At 50.0% G+C, this 17,664-nt stretch overlaps 1 protein-coding gene across 3 annotated transcripts in view; it reads left to right on the forward strand.

Moving 5' to 3' along the window:
* The window catches only part of REEP1 (receptor accessory protein 1), a 96,761-nt gene that overhangs the window by 65,364 nt on the left and 13,733 nt on the right, over window positions 1-17,664 (forward strand). For 2 of the 3 annotated variants that reach the window (XM_090035345.1, XM_090035343.1), the window contains 2 exons: window positions 2,007-2,178; window positions 7,279-7,314. In XM_090035345.1, coding sequence (XP_089891471.1) covers window positions 2,007-2,178; window positions 7,279-7,314 — 208 coding nt within the window. The remainder of the gene's footprint in view (window positions 1-2,006; window positions 2,179-7,278; window positions 7,315-17,664) is intronic. The other variant, XM_090035344.1, reaches the window with a different exon arrangement.

Consider the following 17,664-nt stretch of genomic DNA (forward strand, 5'->3'; position numbering starts at 1 on the left):
GAGAGCAGTATGTGTGTGAGTCTCCTTCCTAACTCTGTAGCAAGTCTGAAAAAAAATGTTGAACTCTGCACACACACAGAGAAAGTTCTTGGAAGCGTAAAGATGCAGTAGACTAAAAAAATGAAGCCAGTGATTCCTCTTCTTCAGTAGCTGGGACTAGATGACATTAGAGAAATCAGTGTAGTGCAATATTTTCTTTTCATTGATGTAGAATATTGCTTCCCATGCTGTAGGTTGCTGAGCACTCCTTCAGAGCGCCTGTCGGGGATCGTATCTTTCAAGGAAAGCTCTGCCTTGGGACTCCCCAAGAAGTCTTGTCTGGTCTTCCTCTCCTGAAGGACTCCCTGAAGCCAGCCCTGGTGTGGCTTCACAAGGGGCAAGCCTCTTTGCTTTGAGACCTGGCTCTCCTTTGTCCCTGGTTACCCCAGTGATCAGTAGAAGTGCCACTCTTCCTAGAGAGCCCCATTTCTGCCCAGTTCCCAGGAAGGGGGGTGTTTTCCTCTTCAAAGCAGCGTAGGTCAAAGTGCCAATGTCCCAAACAGCAGAGCAGGCCACTCAGCTCCAAATTGTGCACTGCAGTTCCCCCTGTCCTTGTTCAAACCCTTGCTTGCTTTTCACTGTCCTCACTGGGACTACCCTTTCTCCCCCAGCTTTCTCAGAGCCTCAATCTGTCTTTTTAGATGCAGCCAGCTATTGGCAAAAAACACATCTAGATGTCCTACTTTGAAACTGTTTACAGCAAAGCATGCCCACCAAGATGTTCCTTACCAGCGTTCCAGGCTACGATTCAGCCCACTTAGCATCTTTGGTCACATTGCCTCCAATGAAATGTTGTGACAACCACAAAGTAGCTGCCTAGAGGATTGAAGAGGCTGATGTGGCTCCCTGAAAGCTTTTTTCTCTTATGAAGAGGCTTCAGGATGGAAAGTTTGGGGACCACTTATCTAGCAACTGCCTATGGAGCCATTTGAGTCATCACACTGTGACATCAGGTCTGAGCATCCAGTGTCTGGTCCAGTTTCAATCCCAGATGCAACTGTTTCCAGGGAGTTTGTTTGCCAAGCACTTTGTGGGATAGTGGGTTCAGTTTTCCAGTTCTCTGTGTCTAAAGAATCTGTGCGGCAGGCTGGTGAGTTGGTAGATGTGGATATGTGAGATGGATTGTGTACTGCAAGACTTTCTGTCCTGTGGGCCAGTGTGGCAGACGTCAGGCTGATGCCATAGGAAATGTTGCGTGATGATGCTTTCTTATCACAAAGAAAGATTGATTTCCATATTCAAAAATAAATAAATAAAGCTACACCATTCTTCAACGTGCAAGGGTAACAGTGTAGTTGTCACCAAAGGGGTAAGTAATAACTGAAGAACAGTGTGTGTTTGTGTGTGTGTGTGTGTGTGTGTACACTACTTAAAAACGTTATATTAAATCTAGAAATGTAGAAAGCTTGCAAGTTAGCCTTATGCATCTGCTGTTGTCTTCTGCACTAGCATTTTGAGCCTTTTATCTTCTTTGTTGGTAAAGGGAAAGCTTAAGTAAAGGCCCCTTTTGAATGGCTACACTATTCTTTACTATTCCAGTGTAAGCTTGCATGCTAAAGAGATGCTATCAGGATTGATGCCACTTGCTTTATTCAGTTTTCAGCCCAGTTTTATGCCAGTGTCACTCCATTGACAGCAGTGGCATTACTCCTAATGCACTTTGGCATATGCAGGATTAGAATCAGACCCCTTGAGTAATCACAAATGTAATTTTTTCTAAGCTCCCTGCACACTCCTTTGATCATCCAGGAAGTTCTCCAACAAAGGTCCCCATCTACTTACTCTAAAAGCAAAGCAAACAGAAAAAGCAAAAGTTTAAGCAACCCATTTCCCTGCCTTTCTAGGTTACCTTTCGGGACATTCCTCTTGCTGCCTCCCCTCCTCTTGCCGGGAGGATGGGGCTTACAAAGTCCATCCTGCTGGGGAATCTAACTTCTCTTGTCTTGTTTGCATCCTTGTTTACCCAGGGGCAGGGAGCCCTTTCTGAGAGACTGAGGAGCTTTAGTATGCAGGATCTCTCCACTATTCGTGGGGACAGCAGCAGCAGTGTTCCTCCTCCCTCGGTCACTGTACGGACAAGCAGCAAACAGAGTCAGCCCAAGCCATCCAGGAGTGCGTCGGAAAGCACTGGCAGCTCAGGTAAGGCTCCGCGGCTTTGTGTCTTGTGTTTTCTTCTCTGCTCACTGGCTAGCCACATGGAGCAATGAAGGGATGGTGGAAGCAGTGGTACAGGGAGAAGGAGGGATGTTGCCAGCTGGGGTTCGCAGAGCAGCACTGCACTACAGCAGCTTGGTCTGTGTAATGTCTGCCCCTAGCCCTGGTACCTGGATGAGGCAATGGCAGCATCAGGCAATGGCATCAAAGGCTGAGCTACAGCTGAGCTGAGGGCTGTAATTAATTCACAGACTCTGGGATCAGGCGAAGTGGAGCTGGAAGCGTGCACTGGCAGGTGGATTACAAACGCAGGTTAACACAGTTCTGGGGCAGGATTATTTATGGCTGTGGGACACATTGCTGACAGTGGTGTCTGGTGGGGGCTGATGGCTGGGGAAGTTGACACTTAGGGTTTGGCAGGGGAGTTACAACTGTAGTGTGAAAGTTTTGAATGTACTTGAAGTTCCATTTTGATTCACAAGCTGCTTAGGTGCTTCGGAGCCTAAGTCTCCTATGTCACATAAGCGTTTAGTGTATATCTACTTTGCATTCGTCATCATTGCCTCCACTCAAGTGTAGTCAACTTTGGAACATCTCAGAGGCGTATTTTAAGGTCCTGCATCACTGACAAGGCCTGCCATGTATAAAAACCAGCTCAGTTGGGCTTTAGTAACCAGGTGGCTGCTGTGGGTTGTAAAGCTGTTGGTGGCCCAATCCCCTGAACGCTTGGAGCTACATTGCTGTAGCCCTTATGCTGCCATGTAGGGGAGTAGGGAGATTACAGCCTCTGTTGGCTCCTGCTCTGATTGTGACTCTGGCTATGGGAAGGAGGATAGTGTTGGTTTACGTACTGGCTGGCCATAGCAGCTGGCTGGATGTTGAAGCAGGAAGTACTGTACAAGGCTCCACAAAAGAGGTAATGGGTCAGAGTGTCCCAGTTTGTTAACTTCTGCCATGTCAGGGCCAGTGCTCCACACTCACAACATACAGTAACACGACAGTTCAGCCACTGGACTGGTGAGGAGCTATAGGCCTCCCTGAAATCATTGAACAGGGCTGATTAGTGAAGCATTTTTTCACAGATGTTTTTGCAAAATCAGACCCTGAGATGACAGCTGCCTATAGATCCCTCATTCATACAGACGATCAATACCAATTACTGCCTGCCTGTTTGCCAGCTGGCAGGGTTTGAGTGTTCAGCTTTGGCTGGCATCTTGGAAAACTGGAAGCCCTGGGGAGTGGTTGCAGGTAAAACTCCTGCTGTGTGTAGAGCCCAGGGCGGTGAGCTTTACAGGCCTGTCTAGTCAGGAAGCCAGGGCAAGAACAGGGAACCCAAGGCATCCTCCTGGCTGTTGGAGGCAAGGAATGGTGACTTACAGTTGGGCTGGCCAAGGGAAGTGGGATTTGTCAGGACTGGGCACTTGCCCTGTTTGTTTTATGGTGGGGAAGGCTGTGCTACTGCCAGATCTGAGTGGCCAGGCGGGTTGTGTTTTGCACTGCTGGACACAGTCAACGGTTTTGAGATTCTCATAGCCCCTTTGAATGAATACAATATTAGCTGGGCAGATCTCTGTAAAAGGGCATCTGTCAGCTTTCTGACATTGCTGACTGTTATTGGAGAGGGATGGGAGTGGCCAGTCTGCCTTTGGCCATTTTACGGCCTGCCAGGCCAGACACTGCAGCAGCAGCTGCAGCCCACTGTTTCTGGAACGCAGCGCATGTGCTGGGTGGGAGGTCTGTGCTATGGTGTTGCTCCTTTCTATAGGGAGCCCAGACTTGGGACAAGGGCTACTGAAAGGAGCGACCTTACATATGCACAGGCTACTGAAAGGAGTGACGTTATCACGTTCCTGAAGGCTCCATTCATTTCTGTCATATGATCACCAGTGAAGCACAAGTGCCCAAGAGTTTTTTTTCTCCACTCAGTACAGGCCTGTATTGTCATTAGTCTTAGAGGGAGGGACAGAGTCACATCAAGGGGAGAATAGCCCCTTAATGGTAACTAGGTGCCAGTTCTACCCTGGTAATATGGGTGCTGCTGAGCGCACGATTGTGGCTGTCTCCGTGCAGACTTTTGCAGCCTTCATGATTCCTGAAGGTTTATAGACTACTTGGGAAGGATCATTCCCTGAGCACTGAAATGCAGTCAGCTCTGTGGTTGAGGCTGGCTGCCTTTCTACCCCAGTCTCTTGCTGTACGACATTTTTTAAGAAGGGGAGTATAAGGAGGCAGAGTGCAGCTGTGTGAGGAGTGTCCACCCAGCACAAGGCACAGTCGTGTGGAGAGCCCCCCCACGCCAGCTCAGGTTTTGGAAGCAGTAGAGCTGAGTGCAGCACTTTGCCCAGGGCTAATTCCTAATGCATCTTTACTGCTTTTGGTAGCTGAGCTAGCTCACGGGACAGGTCTATGCAGTCCAGCATTGTGATGTATAGGCTAACCCTGAGCTGGAAATTGATGAGGACATTGGAGTTAATATACCGCCCTATCCAAAATGGGCCATGGACAGCTTTAAAGATCAGCAGGAGCCAGACCTATGGTTTTCCCTCACTTGCAACCTGCTTGAAGTCCAAGAGCACTGACATCAGTGGCTCAGGCCGGTAGCTGGTTACATACATGCTGTCCTCAGCATGTAATGGGGCAGATCTTTTTATGTCCTGTCTTGTTATTATGAACATGTGAAGGGTGCGTGTTCCCCTGGCATGTGATTCCTGAAGCAAACCCCATGCTTGGCACAGAAGGCATATGGAGAAGCTGGTGTCTGTGACTGTCATGCCAGGCTAATGAGAGTAACTTGCAGAGCCATCTTCAGTAAGACACGGGCTCCTTCTTCTCCTCCATGGGCTGGGCTTCCCAGAGCTGTGGCAATCTGCTGAGCAGGCACTTGGGACAGCTGCTGTGTTGCACTCACTCCAGCTGTCTCTGCCTTTAAATGGAGCCCTCTGTACCCACAGCTTTTATCTGTGCACAGATGGCCAGAGCGCTGAAATGTCATATCAGCACAAATGTCCCACTCTCCTTCCTCCCCCACGTACCATCGCCCATACCACATACAAGAACACGCATGGGCATACACACCCCGCAGGCTGCTGCACATCCATGCTCACAGCACAGTTCATGCAGACACATCCCGGTATGCATGCAGTAAAGGTATCCACAGTATACACCTGCATTTTCTCTCAGCATGAACCATTATACACACTCATGCCACTGTGCAGACAGAGTGCTTTTTGTCTGATTTTGCCCTTTCCATTGGGATGTAGTGCTCTGTAATATTCCAGTTTGTCTGTGCCCTTACACCCCAACTCTCTACTCAGACTTAACTCACACTGAAATCACTGGGGACTGCCAAAAGCTGTGGAGGCCACGTGCATCTTGCTAGTTCATGGACAGCCAGGTTGGGGGTCACCTAGTCAGAAGAAGCAACCAAGATGGAAGGGGTGGGTGCAGAGTCTGAGTACAGGGGAGCCAGAAGATGTGTCTGGAGAACGGAGACAGAGAGCCAGAGGGTCAGGCAGAGCACAGGTCAGGAGGCAGCTGGGTCAGGCATCTGGGAGATCAAACCAGAGCTGGGTTAGGGAGCCAAAGGGTCAGGCCAGATTTGGGGTCTGCTGGCAAGCTAGGTTGGCTAGCCAGAGAATCCACTGGGGAGCTGGTAGAGGCCCAAGCCAAGAGCAAGGCAGCCTAAATACAAGAATAAATTTTGTTGCCCGGACACTTCCTCATCCAGATCAGAGGTTTTATAGGAAGGGATAAAGGGCCAGCTGATCCTGGGTGAGCACTCTGATTGAAGGGAGTGGGTGGGTGGCTAGGCCCACCTATGTCCACCCCAGTGCTCAGCTGAGGAGGTAACAGACTGGAATTAGTGGCTGCACCAGTTAGTCTGAGGCTCTGAGTTCAAAGACATGGCATGGGCTAGTGGGTATAATGCAGTGGAAATGCAAGGGAAACTTCCTAGCTGACTGCGTTACTTGATTTAGAAATCCAGCCTTCCATGGCTGACTAGTCTTGTCTCTCTCTAGCTGTCTTCAGCCAGTGGATCTCCTGTCAACACTGGCACCGGGGGTAGACTCAGATAAAAGGTGGTTCTGGGGGTGCGGTGGAGGATTTTGGGAAGGTAAATGAAAGTTCAGTTTTCATTCAAATGGAAAGAGTTTCAACACTATGCTTCCAAATACCTTTGTGACCAGTTCTGCTCTTGCAACATATGAGCAGCAGCACTGAGCACTTTCTGTGTGCAGTCAAGAGCAAACTCCATGCTGGACTTCACTGATTCTCCTGCATCTGTGCGTTACACTGGTTTTACACCGAGACTGAGGTCAATGAGGTGAATCTGATTTACACTGTAAGGGGAGCAGGACTGATCAGAGTGCTCTGGGGATCAAGCCGAGCTCTCCAAAAGCCATTTCCTTCTGGAGTCCCATGTGCTCCATCTGGAGTGAGGCAAAGGGGCTGCAGTGCAAGGAAACAAAGAAATGCTGGAAACAGGTTCCTGGGTGGTTTAAAGGACAGATGCCCCGCTCCAGCAGGTGAAAGTCCTCAGCTGTAGGGATACTATTCCCTGGACCAGCTTCATCCCCAGGGGAACTGTGCTGCAATACAGCCCTTTGTGTCCTCGCATGACAGAGATTTTGACACTGCATGTGTCTGACGCGCGAGTCCTGATCATTCTCTTGTCATGCTTGGAAGCTGAGCGAATGGCTGACCGAATGCTGGTAACAAAGCTCCTCTTTATATCTATTGTGAAAAACAGATGATTGTAGACGTGAGCCCTACAGTGTGCCATTGCCTTTTCTGCCTCACAGACCATGTTAAAGACTTGCAAGAGGGCAGTGTTGGCTAAATCCTGGAGGACCAGGAACTCCTCTACTGAATCCTAGCACCATTAATCAGTAGTGGAGTAGCCTTGGGAAAGTCACTTAACATCTCTGGGTCTATGTCCCTTGCCTGGGGAATCATAGTTCTCTTCCCTCACATGGGGCTTGATTCATGATTCGTGACTGCACGGTGTGAGGAAGGAAATGTCCTGTGCTTCTGAGGGCTCCTGTAGATGCGGCATGATCGATTGATTGATTGATCCTCTTTCAGTTTGCTCGTGTTGTTCCATGTGCCGAATCCTCAGAGGTGAGTGCTGGCTTCCCTGGGCTCTGAAATCCACCCAGCCTTTGTGATCATGGCTACGATCTTCATTGCTGCTATTATTACTCACTGTTTTCCCTAACAGAGTGGAAATAAGGATAGAGGGGTGGAGAAGGAATGTGTGTGCAGCTGTAAACACCGCATGGCCAGGCTGTGCTTTGAGTGTGGAGTTCGTGTGCGTGAACTGCAGTGGGTCATTCCCGTCCCCTCCCTGACCCGCGCTGCACACGCGTGGAGTTGCGTTCTGTGCAATTTGACTGCAGGCTCTTCTTTACTAGGGAGTTTTGCACCTCTGTTGTTATACTGATGCAGCCACCCTGACATAGACACACAGTGCAGCATACGCCTGGCGCTTGGCAAATGCTGCACCCGTCAAAATCCCATTTTACATTGGCACAGTGTGTCTACACAGTGGGTTTGTACTGATGGGAGCACATCCATGGGCATATACCAGTTCCGATTTCTCTGGTGCCAGTTGGGCCTTTGCATTAATGATGAAGCAGAGTGAATTGGGGAAGCCCAGTAAAGGCGACCCAGCGACAAGCATTGGCAAGGGCAGAAGATGTTGTATGGGATCCCCGGCTTAGTCTAGGGCGAGTCGTGGAAAGCATCCCGCCGTCCCTGCCACCGGTTCAGAGGCAGCAATGCTGGAGTATAGCTGAAGGGCTGGCTGTTTGCACTGGGTTAGCATTGTGTCCATTCAATTGGTTTGCCAGCAGAGTGAGGGTGCATCATTACCTCAGTTGTTGGGCATATTGGAAAGGCCAGGAATGAAGGAGGGGACATTTGGGATGTTTTCTGGGGATTTTCATTGGCAGCAACTGAGGTTCTGGGTGATGCAAGATGTTCCCAGACTGGGTCTACCCTGTACTGCTCCTTTTGAGCTTTTCATTCACTTGAAAGGTTTGGATGCTTAGCCATCTGAGATTCACAGGGGTGTGGTAATCTCGTCCGTTCCTAGTCATCCCCTCCCACAAGCTGAGTCTCTTCACACACAGCCTGTGGGCCTGGTTCCCCCCAGCCTGGCTCTGGTGCAGCCATTGGCCCCCATGCAGCACCAGTGCTGTGGTTATCCTGATTTGGGAGCATTGCACCCCTGCTTTGTGCAGGCCCCCGGGCTCTCTCGTGTCTCGTCTCAGGCCAGCATAAATGCCCAGTCACTTCCCCTTTGCTTCCTGGTCATGGGCTCATAGGAGAGCAGGGCTGGAAGGGTTATCTCAGGGATGGGTATTTATTTTGGACAGAGGGCCACTTACTGAGTTTTGGCAAGCCATCGAGGGCCACGTGACAGGCAGCCAGGGGCAGATAAATATTAATTTTTTTAATCTTTTAGGGGCCCCGTGGGCCAGATAGAATGACCTGGTGGGCCACATCTGGCCTGCGGGTTGCATTTTGCCCACCCCTGGGTTATCTAGTTGGCCCTCGGGTTCAGCCAGCAGCATTCCTGTGTTTTTCCCTATCTGGCCTCAGACTCTATCCCATTTTGCAGCAAGTGCACAACAGTGCAGGAAAATAGGGTCAGTTTAAAGCGGTGCAAAAAACCGAAGGGCTCCTGAACAATTTCCACCCCTTTTCACTTTCCTAACTGTTTTACCCTCGACATGTTGACTTGGCTGATTTGAGCCTGCAAGGGTTACCACAAAAAGCTCCTAGACTCTTATACACAGTGCTCACTACCTTGAATTAATCTTATCGAGTCAATTAACATAGCTGTTCATGGTAGCAAGCCTGGTAGCATTTCCAAAACAGCCCCCAGGTTCTGTGGGTGGCCTATCTTCATTTTTATACACTGGTTTTACGATTTGCTTTTCCTTATGAGAAATAAGCATTTCGGCATAGGTCCAGTCACTGGTCGCCCGGCCAGGAGAACACGCAGAAGCCTTATCTTGCAGCATACTCATTCAGCCTCCATTCACAAGCTACCCTCTCTGTCTCCAAGGCAATGGCTGCATTCATGTACTTGCAGACAGTGATTTGCCATTTTGGCTGCTCTTTTGTGAGGGCAGCTTTGCTCATTCAGGGGACTGGTTCCTGGCTCAGTTTAGCATATTTTCTCAGCTGTGAAATAGGCCTGGAGAAAATCAACCTGGCTGGGAGACACTGAGGTCATCCCATGCTCTTACACTGCATCCTTTGAGCACAAGCATTGTGTTCAGCCCTTTGTAAGTCACAGAAATCTGTACAGTCTCTTCCTCAAGGGAGGACTGTCTAGTTTGCACAAGTGGACACGCATCCTGGTCTGCACTTGGAAGGTGAGGGACCATTTTAAAGCCCTGGTGCAGGTGCATCACTGAGAGCAGGGACCTGAGTGCCAGCACGGGTAAGTCTCAGTTGTTTTTACCACCAGCTGAATTGTGCCAACCTGCTCCCACTGTGTTTATTAAAACCCAGCCCTGGGAGGACACCAGTTTGCTGCTCGTGATCCCTGCGTAATACTTGGACACTGCTGCTCTCACTGCACTGCCTACTCCAGGAAATAGGCCTTTCTGATGATAATAAGGCAGGGGATGAAGTCACAAGCCATTTAGGGCAAAATCCCATCCCTGTAGCTGGGAGTCCAGCTGTCGGGCACTGGTGTGTGGTTGGTTGGGATGTGTTTTCTGTGTTTTCTTTATCCACAACACTCGACTCTCTCAGAGAAAGACCAGGCTGAGCAGCAGTGAGATCACTCTGCAGAGCAAGTAGATTTATCACTGTCAAGCTCCGGGGGGACTCTCTTATACTAAAGTTGTTGGTTTCCCAGCACAGCTTCATTATGCACAGGCGGCTTGCTCTCACCGTGGCCTCGCGCTCCACAGACTGCGAGGCATTGAAAGAAATCAGGACATTCATCCTACTTTGCACTGAACAATTTAACTGACCCCAAGGCCATTGTCGGTGGGTACCTCTGCACACACTCCAGTGCGTCTCCTTGGCTGGTCTTGTCTCAGCTCTTCTCTGGTACAGTGAAAGGCTGTTTCTGGCAAGGCTCCTTCCCAGACCTTTTAAACAAGTCTTGATTTACTTCTGTTATGTTCAGGCCCTTCTGAAAGATCGGAGTGTAAAACTAAGGAATGCAGATACACTAAAATCATAACTTCTCGTCTTTCTTGGGATGTTCAGCAGGGGTTAAGTTAACATCCTTGTTCAAGCTTGTCTCTCAGTTGTTGGCTGTGCCTGGTGAATGCACGAGCACCGATGTGATCCTAAACAACTTGCCTTGGAATTTGCATTAAAATAACAATTTCCTTATTTAATGTTCTCAGTTCAGCCAGGCCTCTGTCAGATGCTCCTGTAAAAGCCCATATCAGGAACCGATGAGAGAAGGGTGGTTTCGGTGTCTGTACAGAGAATAAGCACAGAGAACCAATGCGTTGCACACAGGAGAACCATCGAACTAGCAAACTTTGTGCTTTGGAGGAAGGATATTTAGCAGTAAAGTTACTGCTCTGCAGGGCTCCTGGTTTGATAAAAAAAATTGCAAATTCTCTGATAACCCCCCCCCCCCCAAATCCTCAATTAAAATGAAACGCCACAATATATGTAGGTATCAATTGAACACAATGTTTTATGGATATATTTACAATTTTAAAGCAATTTGGAAGACTGCCAGTAGCTCAATCATTATAATAAAATAAATTCTAAATACATATAGATTTTGGTAGTTGATTTTGGGTTTTTTATCATGGAAAATCAGAGCTCCCCCTGCCCTCTTCACTCACAGAATGCAGATCTGGGCCCCTCACTCCTCACCACAGGCCCCAGCTTTGCTGGTGCCCCTCACTCCCCACCCACAGCCCCACAGCCCTGCTGGTGTGAGCCACTGCAGCAGGGCAGAGTGGGGCTGGCTGGGGAAGCTCCCCGCTGCTGCAAGCTCCGTGCTGCCCTGCAATGTGTCCCCTGCCCACCCCACAGCAGCAAGGGGCACAACCCCGTGTCACTGTGCGGGGCAGGCAGGGGTACATTGCCAGGGCGATGCAGGGCTCATAGTGGCAATAAGCTCCTCTGCCCTGCTCTGCCCTGCCCTACCACACAGGATCCTGCCTGCTGTGCTATGGAGGCCCCAGGGGAGAGCAGCGGGGCAGGGAGCCCAAGCCCGCAGCAGGCCCCCTGCACTGATCGGGTGGCATGGTCCCCCCTGCCCCTCTGGGAGTGTGTGCAGCAGCAGGGAGTTGCCCGACCCCCGGACGAGCTGCCCACGACTTCTCTGGGTTAAGACGTGAAACAGCTTAGAGTTTCCCGTGTCCCTGTTCAGTTTGACGGTGCCGTCCCGCTCCTGCCGGGGCCCTGCAGCCGCACGTTCCAGCCTTGGCCCCAGTTCCCTCCCTCCCTGTGGGGGCCTCAATCCCTCCCACCCCCACTTACCTGCAGAGGCTGCTCTCCAGGCTGCCTGGGGCCATGCGTATATACATGCACGTCTTGCCCCTGCCTGGCCGCCCTTGTTCCTCTCCCCCCAGCCCCTTGCAGGCTGGAACTCCGCCAGCCTGCAGGGAGCTCTTTGCAAAAATGCAAAATCCGTGTGTTTCTCTGTTAAAGTGAAAAATTTGCGTTTTTCTCCATTTTTCCCTGGGAAACGGAAAACCCGGACCCCTGGTGATCTGGAACCAGGACAAGACAGGTTTAAAGATGTTTGTGATGAATGGAGCTGCAGATTGTCTTTCACAGTGGTGCCTACTGCCATGGCGCGTCCCTTTAAACCTGCAGCTCAAGTATACTGCTGAATTTCAACATTGGCTGGCAGGCTCAGTCAATTATACACAAGGAGATGTGCAGTGTAAAGCTGGTTTGTGGTCCAGAAAAATACTGTTATACCTTTCCCTGTGTGTGTCTAGATTTAGTCCTCACAAGGCAGGGAGAACAGTGTTGGGGCTTTTGGGATACAGTTGAGTAGTGCTCTTAAAGGGACATTTGCTTAAAAGTGTAATGTAGACAAGCCATGTACCAGTGTGTTGCAAAGACATCTCCACATTTGTAGCATGTTACAAATTGCACCTGAGATTATTGAAATGGAAACAGTTGAAAACATCAAATTGACTTTTCACCAGGTGTGCTGCTGATGCTGGTGTTTCTCTGAGTTAAGACGTGAAACAGCTTAGAGTTTCCTGTGTGTTCCTACTCAGTTTGACTTCCGGCTGCTCTTCTGCTTGCCCACAGAGCAATATTCATTTGTTTTGCTTCAACTATTTTCAGGGGAACCTAAAGAGCACTATGGAGATGTTCTGTTGGCTGTAGGGATTATTTTTTTTAATATGACAACGCTTCACTTTTGGGCCAGATTTGACAAGTTGCTTTGTGAGAACAAAAATGTGAGTACAGCCGTTCTGAATTAAGACTTCTGAGTTTCTGTAGACTTTTAAAGCATTTCTGTAGTTACCTTGGTTGATTCCAGGACCACAATATCGTGTATAGAAAATCAGTATTTTTACTGCACGGGCATTTTAACAACAGGACGTTAAAACATTTGTTTAATAGACTACAGTTGAACCATGGATGTTAGAGACAGTGGTGGTGAAACTTTGCAGAAGATTTCTGAGCTCTGAAACAATGTTCCTTTTTCCTCCAAATGCTTTTCCCTAACAGTTTATTCTTTTCTTTTCTCTATGTAAACACTGTGGGACTCTGCTGTAAGTGTTACAGATTTGCATGAGTTTTCATCTGAGCTATCTAGACTAGCTTCCTCCTTGCACTTAAACTAATCACTTGTGGGACCTATTTTCATTAATTGACGACTCTTAATGATGTGACCAGAGTTGTTTGCCTGATGAATGTTGAGCCTGACTTATCATTTGGAAGGATGAACCTCCTGACTATTGTTGTTCTTGTGATTGCTGTACAGCGTGTGGTGGTGGTGGCCGCTGCATCTTGGTTTGGCAATTAAATGGTTGCTGTATGCCCCATGGTTTGGTCCAGTTACCTTTTGGAAATGATGGTGCATTTGTATTTGATGCAGATAAAGAGGCTGAGCATCATGGTATACGCAGTGCTTGTTCTCACTGACTCATTAACCTGTGTGAAAAACCTCCCTGCGCTGGTGCACACTAGAGGAGATGAGCTTTGCTTATGGTGACCCTACCTTCCATTATAATAATACGATACCTAACACGTGGCCGATGGAATCCGTGACTCTGGCACAATCTGTTTTCCCATGAGAAATGCACTACATAAATTAACTCCCCTGGAATCAGCTGGAGTTAGGCCCTTAAACACCTTTGAGGACCTGTGCCTGTCTTTCATTTATCCCCCAGCAACAGCTCAGACCAGGCTCCAGGCTCACTTATACCAGTGGAAATGCACAGAAGTCACCTTGGATTTACATGAGTGTAGAGAAGATTCAGCCTTTCTCCACTGTGAAGCAGTGGCTGAGCAAATGCTCGTCTCTGAAAGCCATTCTGCTGCTGAGCAATGGGTTTATCCTGTTCTCAGGAGGGTTTTACCAGCCTACATAGAATCAGAGGAATCAAGTCAGGCAGAAGGCAGGGTAAATTTGTACCCTGCCTTTTAGACCAGGGGTCAGCAATGTTTTGGGCAGTGCCAAAAACACCTGTAACCTCAACTTGCAAGGTGTTCGCATGCCAGGGACAAATGGCAGGGGAGCCGTGAGGGTCCCAATCCTTGTTGTGATGGTGCAGCACTGGCCCCTTCCCCAGGATGCATGTGCAAAGCAAAATGCATTTGTGTGCCACGCTCTGGCACACGTGCCGGGGGTTGCCTACCCATGATGTAGACGAACTACATCAGAGACGTATAGTATAAGCTTTTGTGAGCCCAAGCTCACTTCATCAGACAGGCCTGTTAGGGTGTGCTCAGTATCTTTTTGTCACTGCCTGATTTTTCCGGCTGCGCATTCACTGGGTGAAATCCCAGCTCAGTCAGCCCTTGGGGTCTTAGTATTTTAAGGAAGTCTAAATGTCTTGAGCGTGAAGGCTTCCCCCATGACATGGGAATACTTTTGGCTCCCTGTCAGTGAATGAAAGGTCCTGCCTATGAAAGCTATCACGTTCTGACTTGCTTCAATGGTAATGGCTGCCTGGGGATAATCAGGTTTAACATACTCTAATGGTGTAAGTCACCGTGTAGCACAACCTCAGCTCAGGCAACTGAGCCACTGAATTTTAGTCTCTCAGGTGCCACATGAAGGTTCATCTTAGAGCAGGGGTGGGCAAAATACAGCCTGCCGAGGGATTTTGTCCCACCTATGGCGGGTTTCTCGGTCCTGCCCAGCCCAGGTGCGAGGGGCAGCCTGGGCACGCAGCAGGGCTGGGGTGGTGCGGTAGCTAGACTCTGCTTCCCAGCAGCTCCACTGGTGGTGGCTCCTTCTGGCTTCCACTGCTAGACCCAGCCCTGCTGCCCAGGCACCCTGGCCTCTCTGCCCTACACCTGCCATCGGGAGCAGGGCATGCTTGGGCAGGGCACTCGACTGAGTGGCTGGGATAGGGCCATGGGTGGGCAGAGAGCAGTGTCCAGGAGCGAGATGGGTGGGCAGGGCTGGAGAGCCCCTGGGATATTGGGGTGGTGATAGTACGGGGTTGGGCCTGGGGCAGAGCCACAAACTGCTGTCCGCACGGCCCTGTGAGGGACATGGTTTCCATGGGCAGGGTTGTGCAGGGAGGAGATCATGGCTCTGCCTCAGCCCCATGTTGTCACTACCCCGGGATCCCGAGGTCTCTATGGAGATTGGCCTGTCCTGTGCAGGCAGGGCACATGGCCAGGCAGATGGGATGGGCTATGGGTGGGTGGGGAGCTGGGATTTTGGGGCAGTGTCAGTGCAGGGCCGGGGCCCAGGGCAGAACCGTGATCCACTCCCTGCATGCCCGTGCCCATTGCAGTGGTGTGCAGACAGTGAATCATAGCTCTGCCCCATGATGGTCTTGTGCTGTCACCGCCCTCCAACCCTGTCCCGTGATCTCAGCCTCACCTGCCCTTCCCACTCCCCAACACCACTCCCCTCCTGCCTGTGGCCCCATCCCACATAGGGAGTTTTGGTGAGCTGTTGCATAGGAGGCAGAGAGGGTGCTGATCCAGGCCACAACAGCACAGCAAAACTCCCTATGTGGCCCATGGGCCCAAATAATTGCCTTAGAGTTACATGTACCTGTTGGTATGGAGGTACTGGAGCAGCAAGTGCATGGCATGGAGGCACTGGAGCAGCAAGAGGCCAAGATTGCATCAGCTCATGGGGTTCAGCCTGATGTGGGATCCTTGCTGAGCAAATATGTCCCAGATTGGAGGGGGGAGAAGGTAGGGAGAAGGGGGAAGAACTTGGTTTGCCATTGTTGCTTATATGCAGCCCCTTCCTGACGGGGTGGTAGAAAAGCCATGGTGGCCACCTTGGAAGGAAGTTGTGTGGAGGTGCTTTGAAGGAGACTAACTTTCCTGCACAGACATAACCTTTCCTCTGCTAGTGTAGCCAACTGGGAGACAGAGAGCAGTGACTTAACATCTTGTACCAAAGATTCAGGTCACTAAAAAAAAAAGCATGAAGAGGTTCCCCAGGCCTTCATGCCACCCTTTTAGAAACCTATTTCAGCCCAAATGCATTTCCATGCTCTGTAACCTCCTGAAAAGGATCAAGATGTTTCTCTGTCTCCTCCAGGTGTTCCTTGCCTTCATTTCTTTCCCCAGGCTCTTTCTTGCATGTCCATTTGTTGCTATTTGCCCTTCACATGAAGGACTGTTACTTCCCTGTTTATTCTTCATTTTCCCTACAGCAACACCTGATCTTTTCTTTGTGTAGAGAACGTATCTCCATTGGCTTGATTCCATTGCTCTTACATTCTCTAACGATAAAGTCCTCAAAACACACCTCACAGCTGGCACTAAGGTGCCCTTCTGAAAGAGAAAGCATTTCTAGTCACCACCCAGCTCTGTCACTCTTGGGTGCTGTGGCAAGGTCTGCAACTGTAGTTTCATGCAGGTCTGTAGATCTGCCTACAGATCTACTCCCTAGAGATGTAGGCACCTGCCTTCCCACCCTGGGAGCCATGAAGATGCTTTCTGGGTCCAGGCTCCACACTGGCTGATGGCTCTGGAGGCAAAGTGAATGGGCGTGGGAGAAGGTTGTCTCTCATCGTTTCCCTTTCCAGGTTGGTGGAGATTAGGATATGAACGAAACAGAAATGGCTTCCATTTGGGAGGTGTCTGGTAGTCTGTGTGAATTGGGTGGGTTGGTCTCAGTCCAGTTCCCATTGGACAAATGCCCACATGGCAATGGACTTAGTTGCCACCCTTGATGGGAGCTGGCAAAGCACAATAAGGATGAAGTCAGCCTGGCTTGTCTATCCTAAGGCAGTGGCATGTTCGGAAGAGCACATGCCACCCACCCATGTCCACTGACACACTCCGGAGCCAGAGGTTCACCAGTGAAGCTAGTCTGGACTCATTCCCAGCATCTGCTTTTCAGCGGCTGGTCTCTAGTGGGTCTGGGATTGAGCCCAATGCAGTCTCAACTGGTAGAAATCAGTGTGGAGATGGCAGCGGATTTGGGTGGGGCATGCTCGTCCTTGTGTTACCTGGGGCTCGCTGCCTCAGTATAACCAAACCATGAGCTCCCTTCCCACTTCTAGAGGGGGTGTCTCTAGGACACTGACTATTAAGACACACGCAGTGGTGGAACAGTATGGGCAGGCTTGAGGCACTGCCATCCCCATGCAACACTTGCATTGCGGATAAGGAGAAGACAGAACGGACAGTTTGGTCCTTTTTCACCAGCACAAAATTCAGGGGAGGGGAGAAAAAAAAAGAATCCCAAACTAAAGCAGTAGCCTGGGCCTCAGAGGTGCCTGGATCCTTCTGAGATCATCAAAACAGCAGCCTATCCCTGTTTCTTCCAGTACCTGGAATATGCTGCCTTACAGAGAAGAGGCTAAGCACACTTGGTGCTTGCATGCTTTCATGCCTATAACCTGTGAACTGGTTTGCTGGTTCTGTGGAATAGCTTGGGTACCCCAGGTCATGGTCACATTAGCACCCACCCCACCACTTTGAAACTCATTCTGTAGGGAAAGTCATGGTGCATTTCTCTAATAATAATGCAGCTGTGTTAGAGACAAGAGGCTTCAGTTTCTTCAGGGGTGGACCAAATTGGGCATGTGCATATAAGTATCATAGTGCTTAGGGTCATAAGTGACCTAAACAGGTCATCAGGTCCGACCCCCTGCCCCGGGCAGGAATGGGTGCTGGGGTCATATCACCCCAGCCAAATATCTGTCCAGCCCAGAGGGTGGTGGTGGATGGGTCATTTTCGACCTGGAGGGATGTGGGCAGTGGGGTCCCCTGGGGCTCGGTCTTCGGGCCCACACTGTTCAGCATCTTCATTGGTGACTTGGACGAGGGGGTAAAAAGCACCCTGTTCAAGTT

Source organism: Crocodylus siamensis, chromosome 2, assembly GCF_052110815.1.
Source record: "Crocodylus siamensis isolate JL-2025a chromosome 2, ASM5211081v1, whole genome shotgun sequence".
NCBI lineage: Eukaryota > Metazoa > Chordata > Crocodylia > Crocodylidae > Crocodylus > Crocodylus siamensis.